General features: G+C 46.6%; 1 protein-coding gene across 1 annotated transcript; it reads left to right on the plus strand.

The window, feature by feature from the left end:
• Positions 1 to 14983: 14983 nt before the first annotated feature.
• LOC148533720 (interleukin-17A-like) lies at positions 14984 to 18193 on the plus strand. The gene is made up of 3 exons (XM_088467193.1): positions 14984 to 15010; positions 16938 to 17173; positions 17956 to 18193. Exons 1-3 carry the CDS (start codon positions 14984 to 14986, stop codon positions 18191 to 18193), a joined length of 501 nt encoding a protein of 166 aa, XP_088323319.1.
• Positions 18194 to 18872: the final 679 nt, after the last annotated feature.

The following is an 18872-nucleotide window of genomic DNA, read 5'->3' on the forward strand; positions in this document are numbered from 1 at the left end:
ATCCCTGGGCACGTCCAGGGGACCGACACGGGAGAAATACCCCTCTGGTAGGAAGGCCGATGAGCAGACAGACACGAGGGCAGCCATCTGGGCAATAGATAATTATGAGATAGACTTATAGATGCCTTCCTCTAAGAAATGGACCTAGATTTGCTCTTGATAACAGATAATAGCAGAGAACAGATAATAACAGGCATCTCACCGGTATTTTGTATTTATGTGAAAAGGCAACTCCTCATAATAGATATTTTTGGCAAAGAACTGCAGAGGGGATGGGTACAGGATCGTTGTGGTTGGGTTGCCAGCAGTCCCCGACAGCAGAATCCCGATCTAACCAGGCGAGTACCCTAACCCACCCCCGTGCAGCCTATCCCCAACCCCTCCTGCTAGTGCCTAACCATAACCCAAATACTTACTGTCAAGATGCCAGCGGTCGGATTGAGTCTGCTGTTCTGGATTCTGGCACTAGTATTCCGACCACCAGGATGCTAATCACATTCCCGGCAGAGGTTGTACGGGTGAGTTCCTGGTGACCAACAGAAACTCACCACTAATGGTGGCTGTAATGGTTTATTCTCCAGATGGGTTTGGTGTACAGGTGGGGAAGTTGGTGGTCAGAATACCAATAGTGGCATCCCGACAGTCAGAATCCCAATGCCTGAAGGTAAGTATCCTAACCCCTAACCCACCTTTCCTGCAGCCAAACCCTAACCCTCTTCTCCTGCAGCTTAACCCTCCCCTAGTGCCTAACCCTAATGCTTCCCGCCGGGATGTCAGCGGTCGGGATTCTGGAGCCAGGATTCCAACTGCTGTTGGGATTCTGACCTCCTGCATCCCGACCGCCGAAATGCCGACTACATCCCGTCCAGAATTACCAGCTGAAATAATACTGATCAGACACTGCAGTGTTGTCAGACAAAAGCCTATTAGAAAGGGTCATTAACTGTCAATAATCTTCCACCTGACAAAAAAGCAGATTGTGGTCATACTGCCCCAGCCTGCACGCCTTGCACCATCATCACCTATATGTAGGTACTGATTGGTCCCTGGACACGTGCAGACCCTGAAGCTTTGTATGACAAAAAAAAAAGACTGCCGAAGGGGTTGTGAGAATAGCGTTTTGCTTTGAGTGAAACCATATATCAAATGCATCCGTTTAGCAAATAAAGAGCCATCAACCTATTTACACAGTAAAGACCCCCACCTTCTGTATGTTCAATGATTACATCCACCCAGCTGAACGTGAGTACAGAGAGACAGACACATTACTTACATGGACCAGTGATGCTTTCGTAAAGACCATTCTGCCGTTTCTATTGAGTGCTGTTTATGTCCCCAGTGATGTGATGTGTTTGGTCCAACATTCTCCCTATTTATACTGTGTTGTATCCAGGAGGGGCCTCCATGTCACATAAAGATGACCATCTGCCTTTTTAAAGCAAAAGTTTCTGAAAATTCCTACAGCCAGTCTGAGCCTGGAATTCTCGGCTGTCCGACTGGCTGTCATATATCCTCATGTCAGTGGACAGAGATAGGGAACCAGCCAACGCTCCTCTGTACTTCCCCAATGTGAGCCTGTAATCTACCTGTGGCCGGACTCTCGTCCGTCATCTAGGTTCATCATGTTCAGCATATTTATCCTTACCCACTACTATAAGTTACTGGACATTAATAATTTCATGAACTCATCTAATACATTTCATCCATGTTACAATATGGGCATAATAAAAGTTTCCCTATTCTGAGCTGTCAGGAGCTCCATCTGCAGTAATAGATAAAATGCCACCAAATTAAAGTATTCTATTCAAGGCATGGTGTCGTACAAGGTAAAATGCACACAAAGGTGCCAGCAAATGAATAACTAAGAAAAAAGGAAAATTAAATCTTACTTATTTGGAAAAACTGAAAAAGAAACTGAACGACGTACCAGGTTAATCGCCCTCTCACAGCTCCAAACTCAGAGGGCCTGATTCAGAGCCGCTCGCTCTGAATCAGGGCCGGGCATTTTTTTTTTTTTTAGAATGGCCTTTTGGCCGCTCGCTCTTGACCACCCACAGCTATTGCGAGCGGCCATGATGATGGTCGAGATGGTCAAGACCGTCAGGCAGTCAACGGGACCCTTGTGGGCAGCCACCCCCCCGGCCCACCCACCAAAGGTGCGATACCCGAAGCGACGGATTGCCCGTCGCCATCCGGGTCTCGCGCATGCGCTCTGGGCCACCATTGACCCGGCTGCGAGCACGCAGCGCTTGCGACCGGGTCTGAATCAGGCCCAGAGTTCAGAAAAAGCAAAAAACTTTCAGTTTGTGCAAATGTTCTGCTCTCTATAGTGCAGTGAGCACAAAAATTGGAATTCATATTTCAGATCAGTTACAGGTTATCTTTCTGCTGGCAGCTGTGAATAGGGAAACTTATGATGGCCATATTTTATTTTAATCCACATAAATCTAAGGGGGCACGGAATCCAGGGATCTGCAAAACTGCTCATTCCAGCCAGACCCTGGGTCGGGGAAGGAAATTTGTCTCCCGATCCCCTTACAATGCAGGGCACGGTTACTGCTCACAGCTGCAATTATTACAGAGGACTGTCAGCCTGATTCCAAGGCAGCGCAATTTCCATGTTCTTGCAGTTGAGTGATTTTTTTTGCTACTGCGCACACGCAAAAAGTCAGAAACAGCCTAAATGCGCAAGCGTGAATCCAAGTTTCAGATGACAATGACAATTGTGTACGGCATCGTTAACACTTGAGAAGGGGTTTGCGATCCCTCAGCTGTTTGGAGTGGAGACTGGAAGGTGACCTAAAGTGATCGCAAGTAGTGGCCTTTTCATGGGCGTGTTAGGGGAGTGTCATGGGCATGTTAGGGGAGTGTCATGGGTGTGTATGGGGAGTGTCATGGACTCATGGGTTTGTTAGGGGAGTGCCACGGGTGTGTTAGGGGAGTGTCATGGGCGTGTCATGGGCGTGTAAGGGGAGTGCCACGGGCGTGTAAGGGGAGTTTTGTGGGCGTTAGGGGAGTGTCATGGACTCATGGGTGTGTTAGGAGTGTGCCATGGGCGTGTTAGGGGAGTTTTGTGGGCGTGTCTGGAAATGGTGCCGTCTTGTGAATCGCAAATCTCTATCGCAAATGCACAGACTGCGCAGCCTGAAAGTGGGCATCTCAGTGCCTCCATCGCTCAGTGGAGCACCAATGGAAGGCTGAGGTTAGCATTGTCCGCTATTGTAGGGAGGCTGTGACTGCGGCTGAATTGCCGACCATGTCTGAGTCAGGGCCACTGTGATGCCTCCTGCTGCATTAACATAATAGCAAGGACGGAATTGCAGAGCTGCTTGTGTGCGGCTTTGCAATTCCATCTTGTGCTGAATCAGGCCCTCCGACAGCAGAATTGGTGGTGAAAGGGGTCAGCTTTTTATTTATAAGGGACATTAAAACTAGATATTTCATAATAGGTATGGTGGCAGGGAGAAGAATCGCAAAGCATAAAGTGTAACTTATTAACATAATAAAAACATAGACCAACAAGCCCTACCACTTGACAAGGAGGAAGGCCACCTGCCCCCACCTATTTGTCTAACAACTCATAAGAGGAAAGAACAACTGCCCAACCCTTACGGGGAAAATATACAATCAGATGAGACTAACTACCCACATCGCTTCAGAACTTGAGGTGCCAACCCATCCAAAGAAAAGAAAAAGGACCCACTTTGTCCGGTGGTGTCCCTATCGCAACCTGATCTCCATACCTTCTCCATGGCATGGGCTGCACCCCAGGGAGCCAACACAACAACCATTTAAACTCACAAAAACCATTCTGAACCTAGCCAACACCAGGTTCCCCAAGAACAGCAGCAGACACCATACAAGAACAAAACAAAAACTAAATGGCCCTAAGACTTCTCAACAATTAGGCTACAAACAACGCCATCTCAGCGTTAGTAAGATGGAAACCATACCCTCTAAACAGATGCTGATTTCTAAAGGTGATAGACGAGTGCCCTATAACTACACTACCCTGATCCTCAACTGGTCTCCTAACCACAGCATTGAGCCTGCGATGCGCCATATCAATTGTGCCAGGCCTAACAACACCGTGCCAAACTAATTGCAGCACAATGTCAGACCACAACACCATCAAGAGCTCCCGTCTAATCGTTGTCCTCAAATCCAAAGAAGTGTGAATGGTGAGATTGTTGCCCCCAAGATGGACTATCAGGAACAACATATACCCGAAACAATCCCCCTACTGTTCCAACACCTCCTGAAAAGCCTCCCAATACATCCCTCTTTGACCTATCCATCGCACCATATGCAACTCCAGAAACTCCCCCACATCCATAGAAGCTGACGAACGAGATACCTAATACACATAGGAGTGTTCTAACACCAAAACAAATGAATTGTCCAAACAAGAACATTCCAAAGAAGATATTGTAGTAGGCACAAATTAGTAAAGTAACCAACACTACAACACAGAACCCGGTCAACCAGCAAACCAACCAAGCAAAAGCAGGAACAACCTACTAAAAGGACTAATTGGAAGGGGCCTGACATGGTTGGGGTGGGTGGTGGGAGAGATCCTTACTTGACTTGAGTCAAAAACACTGATGGGTGGGCAGAAGGCCAAGTTAACAAAATCCAACAGGACAACAAAAATTCCTTAAGACCCAGACCAAAGGTGGCAAATAGCTAATCCTCAAGTTAGGATGAACTGCCATGCCGAATCCTGATATACACACCAGACTTCCATTTGCTAAGTGCAAGTGCCCAAATTGCATCTACCGACCAACCAGCAGCAGCAGCCGTGGCAGAACCAAGGTGAAATGAGTGTGTTCCATAGTCAACAGGCGATAAACTCAAAGCAAAGATGCAACATCTCAAAACCCATCGAAATTGATACCAAGTAACTGGTGTTGCATCAAGATGCCTCAACCATGCACACGCTCCATCAGGCTTAAGTTTCACATAGGTCATAGCCAGAACCACAGGACAAATCCCATGATCCCGACACCAACCATGTGAAACCCAGAGCACCCTACCAAACTGGTCAGTCTTAGAACATTGCACTCTGCAAAGCACTGCATTGTCCTGAACCAAAGCATACAACAAAGCAAAGGTGAAGTGGCCTATATGGAAGAAGCAACCAATTCACCCACCCTAAACGCACCATGGTAAGCCATGGCAAAGGCCAGCTGGAAAAGACAAACATCATACAGAGATGTGCAGACTCGCACCACAACCCGCACCAGAAGATTCAATAAACAGCCATCAATGGGCCGACGTGTATCCGGAGAAGCTGGGGGACACTCTTGACCACCCTTTTAACACCCATGAAAGAATGAATGATTTTGTGACATCCGCCCCCCCCCACCATGAACAGAAACATCTTACCCACATATGCCCTTGATTTACCCACAGTATACAATCACCAAGCAAAGATCAAAGAATACGAACTATTACCTCTGTTCCCCCGATGCACCAGAAACTGACTCCACTGTTCCCACGCATGAAAGATAGGTCAAATAGATTACAAGAGCCATGACCAGTGAGCTAGTCCCTCCATGTCAGCCAGATCACCTGTCACACACAACAGGGGCACAACTCGCCAACTGGGTTCGCATGCGGGGCAAAATGCTGAAATCTCACCCAGACAAAATGCGAAAGAGCATCAGCGACGCCATTATCTACCCCAGCACATGATAACACAAACTGGTCCCTCCCTTTTTTTCTGGGCAATAGGGACCCCAAATTCAGTAAATAATGTAACGGGACCATAGCAACTCAGCACATCGGGGAAAGCCAGCAGGGCCCACCAAAAGGAAATCATCCATACAGGAAGCAATGTCGGTCTCCCCAGTCCCAACCACCAATGTAAAAAAAAACTGAACAGCTCAAAGTATGCTCAGGACACCGAGCATCCCATCCGTAGGCACCTATCTACATAAACCCGTCATCCAATTTAAAACCCATGGAATGAAAGGCCGACGGGTGAAGCAGCTGCAAGTTAAAAGCGGATTCCACATCTAGCTTGCATATCAGGGCCCTGATGTCAAAAGATTGATGAACGACCCAACAGTGGACCTCAGGGTAGCATAATTTACCCCTGGGGTAAGACAGATGCTGACATTTTCCTGGGGCCTTCTTTGGGACATCCCCGACCAGAAAAAGCACCAAATCACAAATCGGGGGTGCTCAAAAGGGCCCACCATATGCCCCAAAGAAACGTCATGTATTACTTTCTCCCATAAACCCCTTGAAAACTCTAATGCAGATCGCAAATTCCTAACCCAGCCCACATGAACCGTTCCCTCAATAGGGAGTGAAAAGCATCAAGTAAAACCCGCTCTAACAAAGGCTGAGTTAGAGTGAATAGGATAGACATCTAGCCATGACGATATCGACCCTACTCACACAGGGATAGGGGCCCTACTTAGCGGAATGGAATACGAAACCTGATGCAAATGTGTCGAAAACCTACACCAAGATCCCAGGGAACACTGCCCGTTAAAGGCAAAACATTTCCCATGACCCGGCTTAAGTCTTTTGGGCTTAAAGGCACCTCTCTAGTGCCCACATTACCCTTACTCCAATGTGGCCGCTGGTGCGCCTGCACATCCTATGGATCCCTTTGTGGTTGCATCACATCCACAAAGACCTCGATATCCCTGGTGCATCGACAATAATCTCCCGCCCGATGAAATTCCTCATCATATGTGCGTCATATAGAGCCCCGCGCTGAACTGAAAGGCGGGTATCCAGGTAGCCTACGGCAATGACGTACATGCCTAGCAATCAATTGTTATAGGACATGTAAAGCCTCTTTCACCACTGCCCCTTTCTTCTTTGCTACAGCAAGTGCTTTTTTCGCCTTCCTAGTCAAAGCGAAAAAATTGAGAAAGCAACCTTTCTGAATACGCTCCTCCACCCTGGGTCCCAGTCCCCACAAAACCGCAGTATTAGAACATTGAACCACATCCGAGAGGACAGACTCCATGGACAAACAGCTGCTAGAGGATCGGCGCCTGCACTTAGATCGACGCCTCCTATGCTGGACATCCTGATCCCAAGAATCCAAAGATGATGAAAGGCTACTAGAACGCCCATCCTTCTAAGTGTCACATACTGTATCAAATGACTCAGCACAGTCTCCTGGTGCGTCCTGTCACAGTTGCACAGGACCTGGTGGCTCACCCAGGCCAGGCGTATTGCGCTGCATGGCGTATTGAGGCGAGATGAGCAAGGACACATCTGTACTTTACACCTATCATTTAACGTCCTGTGCACTCAGGGCCGGATTCAGGGGTTCACGCAATATCGATGCCGCATGCAAGAGGACAGTGGCCCTGATTCAGACCTGGTCGCTCTGACAGAGCGCTCGCTCTGAATCAGGGCTGGGGTGTTTTTTTTTTAGAACGGCCTCCTGGCCGCTCGCAGCGGCAATGATGCCAGCGGCCAGCGGCAATGATGATGGTCGCGATGGTCAAGACCATCGCAACCATCGGGCTTGCGACGAGACCCTTGTGGTAGGGTCTCGTGGCCGCAAGCCCCAGAGAGCTTTCGGCTCTTACAGAGCCGGAAGCTCTCCACTGACATCACTTGTGATGTCAGTGGGGCCGCCCCCAAATGACAGGCGTTCTCATGGGAACGCCTCAGTTTGAGTAGCCACCCCCCGGCCCGCCCACCAAAGGGGGCGAGCTGTCACTCAACATCGACAGCTCGCCCCCTTTGTTGCGAGACCTGGAGCGACGGAGTGCCCGTTGCTATCTGGGTCTCGGGCATATGCTCGACGCAGCCGGCTCCATTGTGCGCATGCGCTCTGGGCCACCATCGACCCGGTTGCGAACGCTCAGCGCTTGCGACCGGGTCTGAATCAGGCCTAGTGTTTGCAGTCAGCACATGCGTCTGATGGCTACTGCTCTAAGGGCTCTATTTATTAACATTATTTTGCTAAAATAAATTGAAAAAGGGTGTTTTGTGTTTTCACACCCATTTCACATTATTTTAGTATCACCTATAGTTATTACAGGGCAATTGGAGTAGAATTCGTAAAATTCTACTCCAACCCCTAAGTATCACTTATTTTTAGTAATCAGATCGCATTTCCCATAATTGTAATGGGAAATGTGATCTGTCTGGTAGTTACTAAAAATAAATTGTGAAAAAAAATCGAGTGGGGGTCCGCGATCACAGGGGCGGGGCTTAGCGCCAGGGGCGGGGCTTAGTGCGGGGGGGTTAGCAGCGGTGGCCGGGCGGCGCATGCGCGGGCACTTTGTCACGAAAATACCGTGACAAAGTGTGCGGATGGGATTCGCAGGGACAGAGCTTTATCCCAAGCTCTGTCCCTGCAAGGAATTTGTAGTAAATCCCTGTGATATTGCCTGAATTCGCAATGCGAATTCACTCGGTAATATCACACTACAATCTGCATTCAATATGTGGATTGTAGTAAATAGAGCCCTAAGACACAGAGCAAATTGGGACACTGAGGCAATTTCAGTGGGAGTCTCTGGGTGGTAACATGGGGGCAGCTAGCCAGACGTGACAGCGTCTTTAGAAGCAGTCGCACTGACAAAGGCGGCCATGTTCAGATGGAGATTCCACAACTCCATAGGGTGGGTGCAATCTCCAATGGGGCAACCAATATGCGCCTTAATATGCAAAGTGGGTTTTTAGCGCCGTAGCCGAGAGGGCATCACAGTACAAGAGCCATCGGCTGCACCATCAGCATAAAGACGCAATCACGGTTTCAATAGCTTCCTGTCCTGAATAAGACTCTCAGGGGTAAATTTACTAAAGTGAGAGTTTTTGGAAGTGAGTTTTAAAAGTGATGTTGCCCATAGCAACCAAGCAGATTCTACTTAACATTTAACTAGCACCTTTTAGAAGATAATAGCTAGAATCTGATTGGTTGCTATGGGCAACATCACTTTTAAAACTCACCTGTAAAAACTCTCACTTTAGTAAATTTACCCCTCAGCGTCCCAATATGAATAGAGTAACAACATAAGCTACTATATACAGTAACGTACAGTATACAAGAACATACAGACAGACCACTTTGTACAGAAAACTATATTTCTATGATGGTATGAATATGATTAAGAGCTGGTACATATTACATCTCAGTATGAGACATTTAAATAAGCTTCAAGCCGTGGAGAATGCTAGGTTTAGAATAGTTTCCCCAAAAATACATGCACCCCGGTATTCGTGTTCTATCGCTAGTGAGCATAATCCATAGATAAAATAAATAATCACATTATAATAGGGGTGTGCACCGGCCACTTTTCGTGTTTTGTGTTTTGGTTTTGGATCTGGATCTTTCTTCGTGTTTTGGATCTGGATTGGTTTTGCCAAAACCACCCTTCCGTGTTTTGGGTTCTGGGTTTTGTGTTTTGGATCTGTATTTTTTTGAAAAAAAGCATAAAAACAGCTAAAATCACAGAATTTGTAGGTTTTTCTGCTCCTATGCTATTATTAACCTCATTTCCAGTCTATTCTGAACACCTCACACCTCACATTAGTGTTTTTATGTCCAAAAGGTTGCACCGAGGTAGCTGGATGACTATGCTAAGCGACACGAGTGGGTGGCACAAACACGTGACCCATCCAGGCGTGATACTGCAGTGGCAGACAGGATGGCAGTTTGAAAAACTAGGCCCCAAACTGTACATAATGCAAAGAAAAAGGTGCAAGATGGAATTGTCCTTGGGCCCTCCCACCCACCCTTATGTTGTATAAACAGGACATGCACACTTTAACAAACCAATCATTTCAGCGCCAGGGTCTGCCACACAACTGTGGCTGAAATGATTGGTTCGTTTGGGCCCCCACAAAACAAGCTGGCAATTAATCTGTCCCTGCACAAACTGGCTCTACGGAGGCAAGATGTCATCCTCATCCTCCTCATCCACCGATTCCTCACCCTCTTCAGTGTGTACATCCTCATCCTCACAAAGTATTAACTCGTCCCCACTTGAATCCACCACCACAGGTCCCTCTGTACGTTCTGGAGGCTGGTCTCCCTGGAAGGGCTGATAATTAATTTTGATGAACATCATCTTCTCCACATTCTGGGGAAGCAAACTCCTACGCCTTTCGCTGACAAGGTTCCCGGCTGCACTAAACACTCTTTCGGAGTACACACTGGAGGGGGGGCAACTCAGGTAAAATAGAGCCAGTTTGTACAGGGGCCTCCAAATTGCCTCTTTTTCCTGCCAGTACAGGTATGGACTGTCTGACATGCCTACTTGGATGCTGTCACCGATGTAATCCTCCACCATTCTGTCAATGGTGACAGTATCATATGCAGTGACAGTAGACATGTCAGAAATTGTTGCCAGGTCCTTCAGTCCGGACCAGATGTCCAAACTTGGTCCTGCCTGCCCTGCATCACCGCCAGCGGGTTGCTTAGGATACCTAAGTTTTTTCCTGGCAGCCCCAGTTGCGGGAGAAAATGAAGAAGGAGCTGTTGACGTGTCACGTTCCGCTTCAGCTGACAGTGTGTTCACCAGCAGGTCTTTGCACCTCTGCAGGCTTGTGTCGGCCGGAAAGAGAGACACCACATAGGCTTTAAACCTAGGATCGAGCACGGTGGCCAAAATGTAGTGGTCTGATTTCAACAGATTGACAACCCTGGAATCCTGGCAAAGCGAATGAAGGGCTTCATCCACAAGTCCCACATGCCGAGCGGAATCGCTCCGTCTTAGCTCCTCCTTCACTTTCTCCAGCTGCTTCTGCAAAAGCCTGATGAGGAGAATGACCTGACTCAAGCTGGCAGTGTCTGAACTGACTTCACGTGTGGCAAGTTCAAAGGGCTGGAGAACCTTGCACAACACGGAAATCATTCTCCACTGCGCTTGAGTCAGGTGCATACTCTCTCCTTTGTCTATGTCATAGGTGGATGTATAGGCTTGAATGGCCTTTTGCTGCTCCTCCATCCTCTGAAGCATATAGAGGGTTGAGTTCCACCTCGTCACAACCTCTTGCTTCAGGTGATGGCGGGGCAGGTTCAAGAGTGTTTGCTGGCGCTCCAGTCTTCGGCACGCAGTCGCTGAATGGCGAAAGTGGCCAGAAATTTTTCGGGCCACCCAAAGAGTCTCCTGCACACCCCTGTCGCTTTTCAGAAAATTCTGCACCACCAAGTTTATTGTGTGAGCAAAACATGGGACGTGCTGGAATTTGCCCAGATGTAATGCCCGCGCAATATTGGTGGCGTTGTCAGATATCACAAATCCCCAGGAGAGTCTAAGTGGGGTAAGCCACTGGGCTATGATTTCCCTCAGTTTCTCTAAGAGGTTGTCGGCGGTGTGCCTCTTACTGAAACCGGTGATACACAGCGTAGCCTGTCTTGGAACAAGCTGGCATTTCTGAGATGCTGCGACTGGTGACGCTGCTGCTGTTGCTGCGTAAGGTGATACATCTACCCAGTGGGCTGTCACAGTCATATAGTCCTTAGTCTGCCCTGTTCCACTTGTCCACATGTCCGTGGTTAAGTGGACATTGGGTACAACAGCATTTTTCAGGACACTGAGGACACTTTTTCTGACGTTTCTGTACAGTCTCGGTATCGCCTGCCTAGTGAATTGGAATCTAGACGGGATTTGGAACCGGGGACACACTACCTCCATCAATTGTCTAAATCCCACTGCGCTAATGGCGGATACCGGACACACGTCTAACACCAACATAGCAGTCAAGGCCTCAGTTATACGTTTTGCTTCAGGATGACTGCTGTCGTACTTCATCCTCCTCGCTAAGGACTGTTGGAGGGTCAATTGTTTAGTAAAAGTAGTGGTGTTCCTACTTCCTCTCTGGGATGATGAATGACTCCCAGCAGCAGCAACAGCAGCAGCGGCAGCAGGAGGCGTAGCAATGCAGGATCCTCCGGAGGAATCCCCGATAGGAGGGTCAGTCATGCCAGTGACATGGCCTGCAGGACTACTTCCGATCCTGACTAAGGAGGAAATTGACGAGGAGGGAGTTGACGGTGTGGTTTGCAGGCGCTTGGATACAACAGGACAACGGGATTTAGGTGTCCCTGGACTGCTTACGGTCTTAGCCAAAGTTTCTGAACTTGACAGTAACTTATTATGAACACACTGCAGGTGCCGTATAAGGGAGGATGTTCCTAGGTGGTTAACGTCCCTACCCCTACTTATTCCACCTTTACATATGGTACATATGGCAAGACAGTTGTTGTCCGGATTTGGATAGAACTATTGCCAGACCAAAGAGGTGGAATGTTTGGTCTTCTGCCCAGGCATGACCGTGATGGGCTTTTTCATCCCACGGACAACAACTGTCTCCCCCGGAGCCTGATTTAAACAAACCACATCACCATCAGAATCCTCCTCGCCAACTTCCTCCTCAGCGCCAGCTACACCAGTATCCTCATCCTGTTGTACTTCAACAGTGACATCTTCAATTTGCATATCAGCAAGTGGACTGTGGGTGCTCCTTTCAGCACTTGCAGGGGGCGTGCAAATGGTGGAAAGAGCCACCTCTTCCCGTCCAGTGCTGGGAAGGTCAGGCATCGCAACCGCCACCACACTTGGACTCTCCTTGGGGATTTGTGATATCTTCTTAGAACGCACAGTTCTTCGCTGTGCTTTTGCCAGCTTAACTCGTTTGATTTTTTTAGTGGGAGGAGGGCTTCCATCGTCATGTGAAGTTGAACCACTAGTCATGAACATAGGGAAAGACCTTAGCCGTTCCTTGCCACTCCGTGTCATAAATGGCATATTGGCAAGTTTACGTTTCTCTTCAGATGATTTAAATGTTTTTTTTAAGGTCATTTTCCTGAAATTTGTCATTTGGGATTGTATGTGGCTTCTACTATGACATTGGGCATCGGCCTTGGCAGACGACGTTGATGGCATGTTATCGTCTATGTCATGACTAGTGGCAACAGCTTCAGCACTAAGAGGAAGTGGTTCTTGATCTTTCTCTATTTTATTTTTATCGGAGAAAGTTTGGTCCTCCATTTATGTTATATCGATTTGATATATACGTGCGGCTAAGGCGCACACAAACACAGAAAATATTTTTTTATTTTTGCTGGAGAGTAGTGCACTTTGTGGGTTACACCACCCTTTAAGAAATGAGCCAGCCGGCTCTTTACTTATGGGACACAGGCGCACGCTTGGCGCTTCTCCTTTGTTGATGCACGTGCGGCTACTGCGCACACAATTCACAAACACAGAAAAAATATTTTGTTATTTGGTTTGGAGTGTACTTTGGGGGTTACAGCACCCTTTAACGGTCAAGCCAGCCGGCCCTTTACTTATGACACAGGCGCACGCTTGGCACTACTTTGTTGATGCACGTGCGGCTACTGCGCACACAATTCACAAACACAGAAAATATTTTTTTTTTTGGTTTGGACTGGAGTGTACTTTGGGGGTTACAGCACCCTTTAACGGTCAAGCCAGCCGGCCCTTTACTTATGACACAGGCGCACGCTTGGCACTACTTTGTTGATGCACGTGCGGCTACTGCGCACACAATTCACAAACACAGAAAATAATTTTTTTTTTGGTTTGGACTGGAGTGTACTTTGGGGGTTACAGCACCCTTTAACGGTCAAGCCAGCCGGCCCTTTACTTATGACACAGGCGCACGCTTGGCACTACTTTGTTGATGCACGTGCGGCTACTGCGCACACAATTCACAAACACAGAAAATATATTATTTTTTTAGCACTTGGGGGGAGCACCCCTGATGGACAGAGCACCCCCTGGACAACACTCCAGCACCCCTTTAGGACTGGGACACTGCACAGGACTTTGGAGTGGATACAGCCCCTATGGAGAACTGACTGCACAACACAGTCCAGCCAGCCCCTATGGACTTTGAAGTAGTGGACACAGCCCCTATTAACAACAGCAGCACAGCACAACACAGCCAGCCCCTATGGACTTTGAAGTAGTGGACAACAGCAGCACTACACTACACTACACAGCCCAGCCAGCCCTAACTCCCACCCTCCCTCTTCACTGTCCACAGCCGAGTGAGAAAATGGCGCCGACGCGGGTACCTTATATAGGATCCAAAACCCGCGAGACTCGGAAGGCGGGATGATGACGTTTTGCCTCGATTTCAGATCCGAGTCAGGCGGGAAAAGTCGAGCCTGACTCGGATCGGACTCGGATCAGGGGGGCTCGGATTTCAGAAATCCGAACCCGCTCACCCCTACATTATAATAATATAATCAGCTAAAAATGTCATAAACATCCCCATGGTTTAGTCAACAAAAACACTTAAGGAGGGTATCCACTACCCGACAGTGAAAAGACTGAACGATAATGATATCGTTATCGTTCACTACACTGCAGGGTGCCCACACTGAACGATATGTCGTTCAGTGCAGGTACAATCAATCATCTGCAAACATGCTGAACCTGACGATATCGTCAGGTTGACCAGCATGTTTGAACGATGATAGATGTCTAAAATTTTCAAACGATTGTCGAACGATTTTATCATTATCGTTCAACTGTATCGTGTAGTGGATACCCCCCTTTACACAGCACATTTCTAAGTATTTTCCCAAATTCGTGTTTAATAATGTATCACAATGAAATGTTCTTTATGAGCAGATTCAGATTTCTATGTATCTGTTGCTCTGAAACCATCTCTCTAGTCCCCAGTTTATGAGCTCATATAACCACTATTGGACACTGATAAGGGTGATAGTTGTGTTAGTGTCCGGCTGTCATTGCCGTCTGGTTAATTAGTGACTACGGGATTCCGCAGCAGGAGAGGAGATGTCCCTGATATGTAAATTCACCCAAAACTTCATATCAAATTGATACTTTACATAAAAAAAAAAGTCTGCCAAAATACCTGGTGCTATTGAAACTGAGTATTAGGCTACATGTAATCTGGAAGTCCCGGAACTAATTGAATTTCTTATAAATATGAGGGTTCTATCCGAATAAGAGAACAGTTCACAACCTGACACTCTAGCGATAACAGGAGAACAATGGGCCCTCGCTGGATAACATTAGAGGTAAGCCAGTTATGGAATATACATCTGTGTTTTGTGATGGGTAAATATAACTGTGTGCCTTTATACAGTACAGTAGATATTATATCTGTATATTTTATTTTAAGCATTGAGTCTGGCTAAATTAAAGTTACTATACAGTAGTCCTGAAAATGCTGCTTATAATAAGTGCTCCAAAAACACTATAAAATTGGTGATTGCACCGTACACATTGCAAATGAACAGAAAACTCTTATTACTTCTGATTACATTTTTTTAAGCACTATGGGGGTGATGTAATAGTCTACGAGATGTAGGCATCTGCACGATTATAATTGGCTTTGAGTTTTAATATATTTCCGCTTTGAAAACCAGACAAACTCCCCAGAATCGTGCTGATGCCTGCACCATGCAGGCTATTATATTTCCTCTAGAAGTAGTTACAGAATATGATTGCTATTGGTGGGTGCGGTTAAGATACCACCGCCCAGAATGCCGCCCGTTGGAATCCCGATGCTGGAAGCTCGACCAGGGACTAAAGATAGGTGTCTATATCCCAACTCCTATCATTAGCCCCACGCCGAAATCCTGATGCTCGGCATCCCGAACGAAGATAAGCAGGGGCTTTCTAGCTGTTACCCATGGGGGGTAGGGCTAGGTTTAGGCACCCCCCCCGGGAAGGGTTAGGCTAGGGGAAGGGGGGGTTAGGGATAGGCACCACTGGGGGGAGGTTAGGGTTAGGCACCACTAAGGAAGGGTTAGGGGGAGAGAGGGAAGGGTTAGGGTACTTACCAGCCCTAGTCAGGATCTTCACTGCTCGGGCTTCCGGCGTCGGTATTTGGTCCGACGGGAATAGATCCGGCAGCAATACATACTGATTCCACTATATTAGGAATGGCCAACCTGTGGCTCTCCAGCTGTTGTAAAACTACAAGTCCCAGCATGCTTCAGTTTTGCTATTAGGGAATGCTAAAACTGTGGCAGGGCATGCTTCGATGTGTAGTTTCACAACAGCTGGAGAGCCACAGGTTGGCCAGGCCTGCACTATAGGATACAGCAACCTTTAATGAGCACCAGGTTTTCATAACTGTTCCTCAGTGTGTCTGTAACAGAAGCCAGGTTGTGTTGCTTAGAGCCACTTGCATATGTTACCAGATTAGAACATGAGGACCCATCCTGACATATTACGACAGATCTTTAAGGGCGAAACTTGAGTGAACTGAGGTCCTCCATCAGTAGTTAGGTGAGGTTCTCCGTCTGTGGTTAGTTGAGGTCCTTTGTCAGATGTTAAATGATGTCCGCCATCCATGGTTAGATGAGGTCCTCCATCGGTGGTTAGGTGAGGTCCTCCATCCATGTTTAGGTGAGGTCCTCATTCAGTGGTTAGGTGAGGTCCCCCAGACAGGTGGCCAGGTGCACAGCATAAATCAGTATTTAATGTGGCAACTAGACAGCCATATCTTACCTTAATAAAAGTTTAGCGATATGTTGAAATATCATACTTTCTTGATATAGCTTTACCTTTTAGCCCACATAGTTTAGCCAATATGAATATACTGCATGCTCATATATATATATATATATATATATATATACACACAGAAATATCTACATACATACACACAGTTTATCCTGTAAGTTTGTAACTACAGTATATCTACCCTGTAGATACTATTGTCCTGTACAACTGTGCAAAACTTTGTGGCACCCTATAAATGAATGCTATTCAATCACATTCAAATTGTTCAACTTTCTATTGTATAGTTTGTAATCACAATAATCTGGTTAAATAACTTAATCCAAATGACTGTAAATATACAGTAGAGGTAGAACATTGCCTGATGGGTAAACGGCTCATGCTGGAAGGTATTTAGTACTCATCGGTCTCAGACTGTGACTCTTACAGACATTGAGCAGAACACTTTGTAGGTAACATCTCCACAATTCACAGGTGGCTTCCACTCTGCTGCTCCTGAGCCTCAGCTCCTGTGTCCATGGAATAGAGATACATCACCCTGGGGCATATGAGTGGGGTTCCCATCCAGTCCCGGGTGCAGGATGCCCATTCATGCTGGACACGACATTCCCCCCACGCGTGAAGGTCAATATGAAGGTCAGCAGCGGGGGTTATGTGCAAACCATGACAAACACAATCGGGAGCCGCTCACTCTCTCCATGGGATTACAGGTGATTATTTTGTAAATGTATCATGAAGTTACTCATATAGAGAATTAGGGAACAAGAACAAAATGGTCTCTATCCCTATGCTGCCAAGGCTATGCACGTTCTGCCCACATTTAAAAGCAGTCATGGCCATTCCATACTAACACTAAATATAAGCCCTTAATATGTTATCTTCTATAATTGCACTGTGAAGACAAAGTCTAGTTGCTTTCTATTACCTTAAAAGCGAAAGGATCATAAACTAATGTATAGAAAATCTACCGTTCAATTACAGCACACGGTTATTCGGAAGGAGGAACTTTCCATCTCCTCTGAGGAAATCAGCATTGCAATGAAACGCGTTGAATTTAGATAGCACACGCATGTCAGTGCTGACTATAGCTTTTCATAAATACATCTGACAAATGTGTTGTTTTGTACACAAGAAAGTTTTAATTTATCATGAAAAAAAGTTTATTCACAGAATTTTTCCTATAGTGAAATCATACAGCAGTCACTATTATAAAAGGTTTTCCCGTTAATCCTGGGTATACACCATTCACAATGAAAGAGGTGCCTCCATGAGGGAACACAAACGTGATACAACCTATTAGGCTTTAGCTTTAATCAGTCTTCAGTAATATAAGGAAACATCTCATTGGCTACTGTGAGTCACCTTATATTGTGCTATGTTCAGTTGTATTCTTTTAGCGTACCCTTATTACTGTATGTGTTTCTGTTTAAACATTTGTCTCCCTATTTACATGACAAATGATTATAACTTAATGAAACGTTCCATTCACCAGCTCTAACGAGGACAATAACAGGTTCCCGTCTGTCATTAATGAGGCCAGATGTCTCCACATGGGGTGTGTGGACCTGGAGGGTAACCTGGACCTCAGCATGAACTCAGCCCCCATCAGACGGGAGATCCTGGTCCTGCGCCGTGAGATGAGAGGGTGCGTCCCCGTCTATAAACTGGAGAAGCAGCTGGTCACCGTGGGCTGCACCTGTGTCCGGCCCGTTACCCAATATCTCGTATAACAGATGACAGCGTATCGTTTATCAAAACACATCGGGGATTTGTAACATTTTAAGATTAATTCTAGAGATGTGAAGAAACATTAGCATTATTATGGTGTATCCAAAACTGTATGGCATGTATTGTGCTAAAGAGTAATGTTTAATTATATTAATTATACAAGTTGTTATATTTATTAAACCTATTCTGCATATTGTATGCCAATGTTCATATTTAATAAAATAAATACATGAAACCGAACACACGAAATACTGCGATTGCCTAATTAGTAAAATACAGTGATAAGAGTTTTTAGGAACCTAACAGAATAAAGCTTTTTATTTAAAGCCCCACGGCCACCAAGCATATACAGTACAAACACCATCCACCACGGCCACCAAGCATATACAGTACAAATACCATACACCACGGCCACCAAGCACATACAGTACAAATACCATCCACCACGGCCATCAAGCACATACAGTACAAATACCATACACCACGGCCACCATGCATATATAGTACAAATACCATGCACCACGGCCACCAAGCACATACAGTACAAATACCATGCACCACGGCCACCAAGCACATACAGTACAAATACCATGCACCACGGCCACCAAGCACATACAGTACAAATACCATGCACCACGGCCACCAAGCACATACACTACAAATACCATGCACCACGGCCAC

Source organism: Taudactylus pleione, unplaced genomic scaffold (genome assembly GCF_031769625.1).
Source record: "Taudactylus pleione unplaced genomic scaffold, aTauple2 ptg000070l, whole genome shotgun sequence".
In the NCBI taxonomy this organism is placed as follows: Eukaryota; Metazoa; Chordata; class Amphibia; order Anura; family Myobatrachidae; genus Taudactylus; species Taudactylus pleione.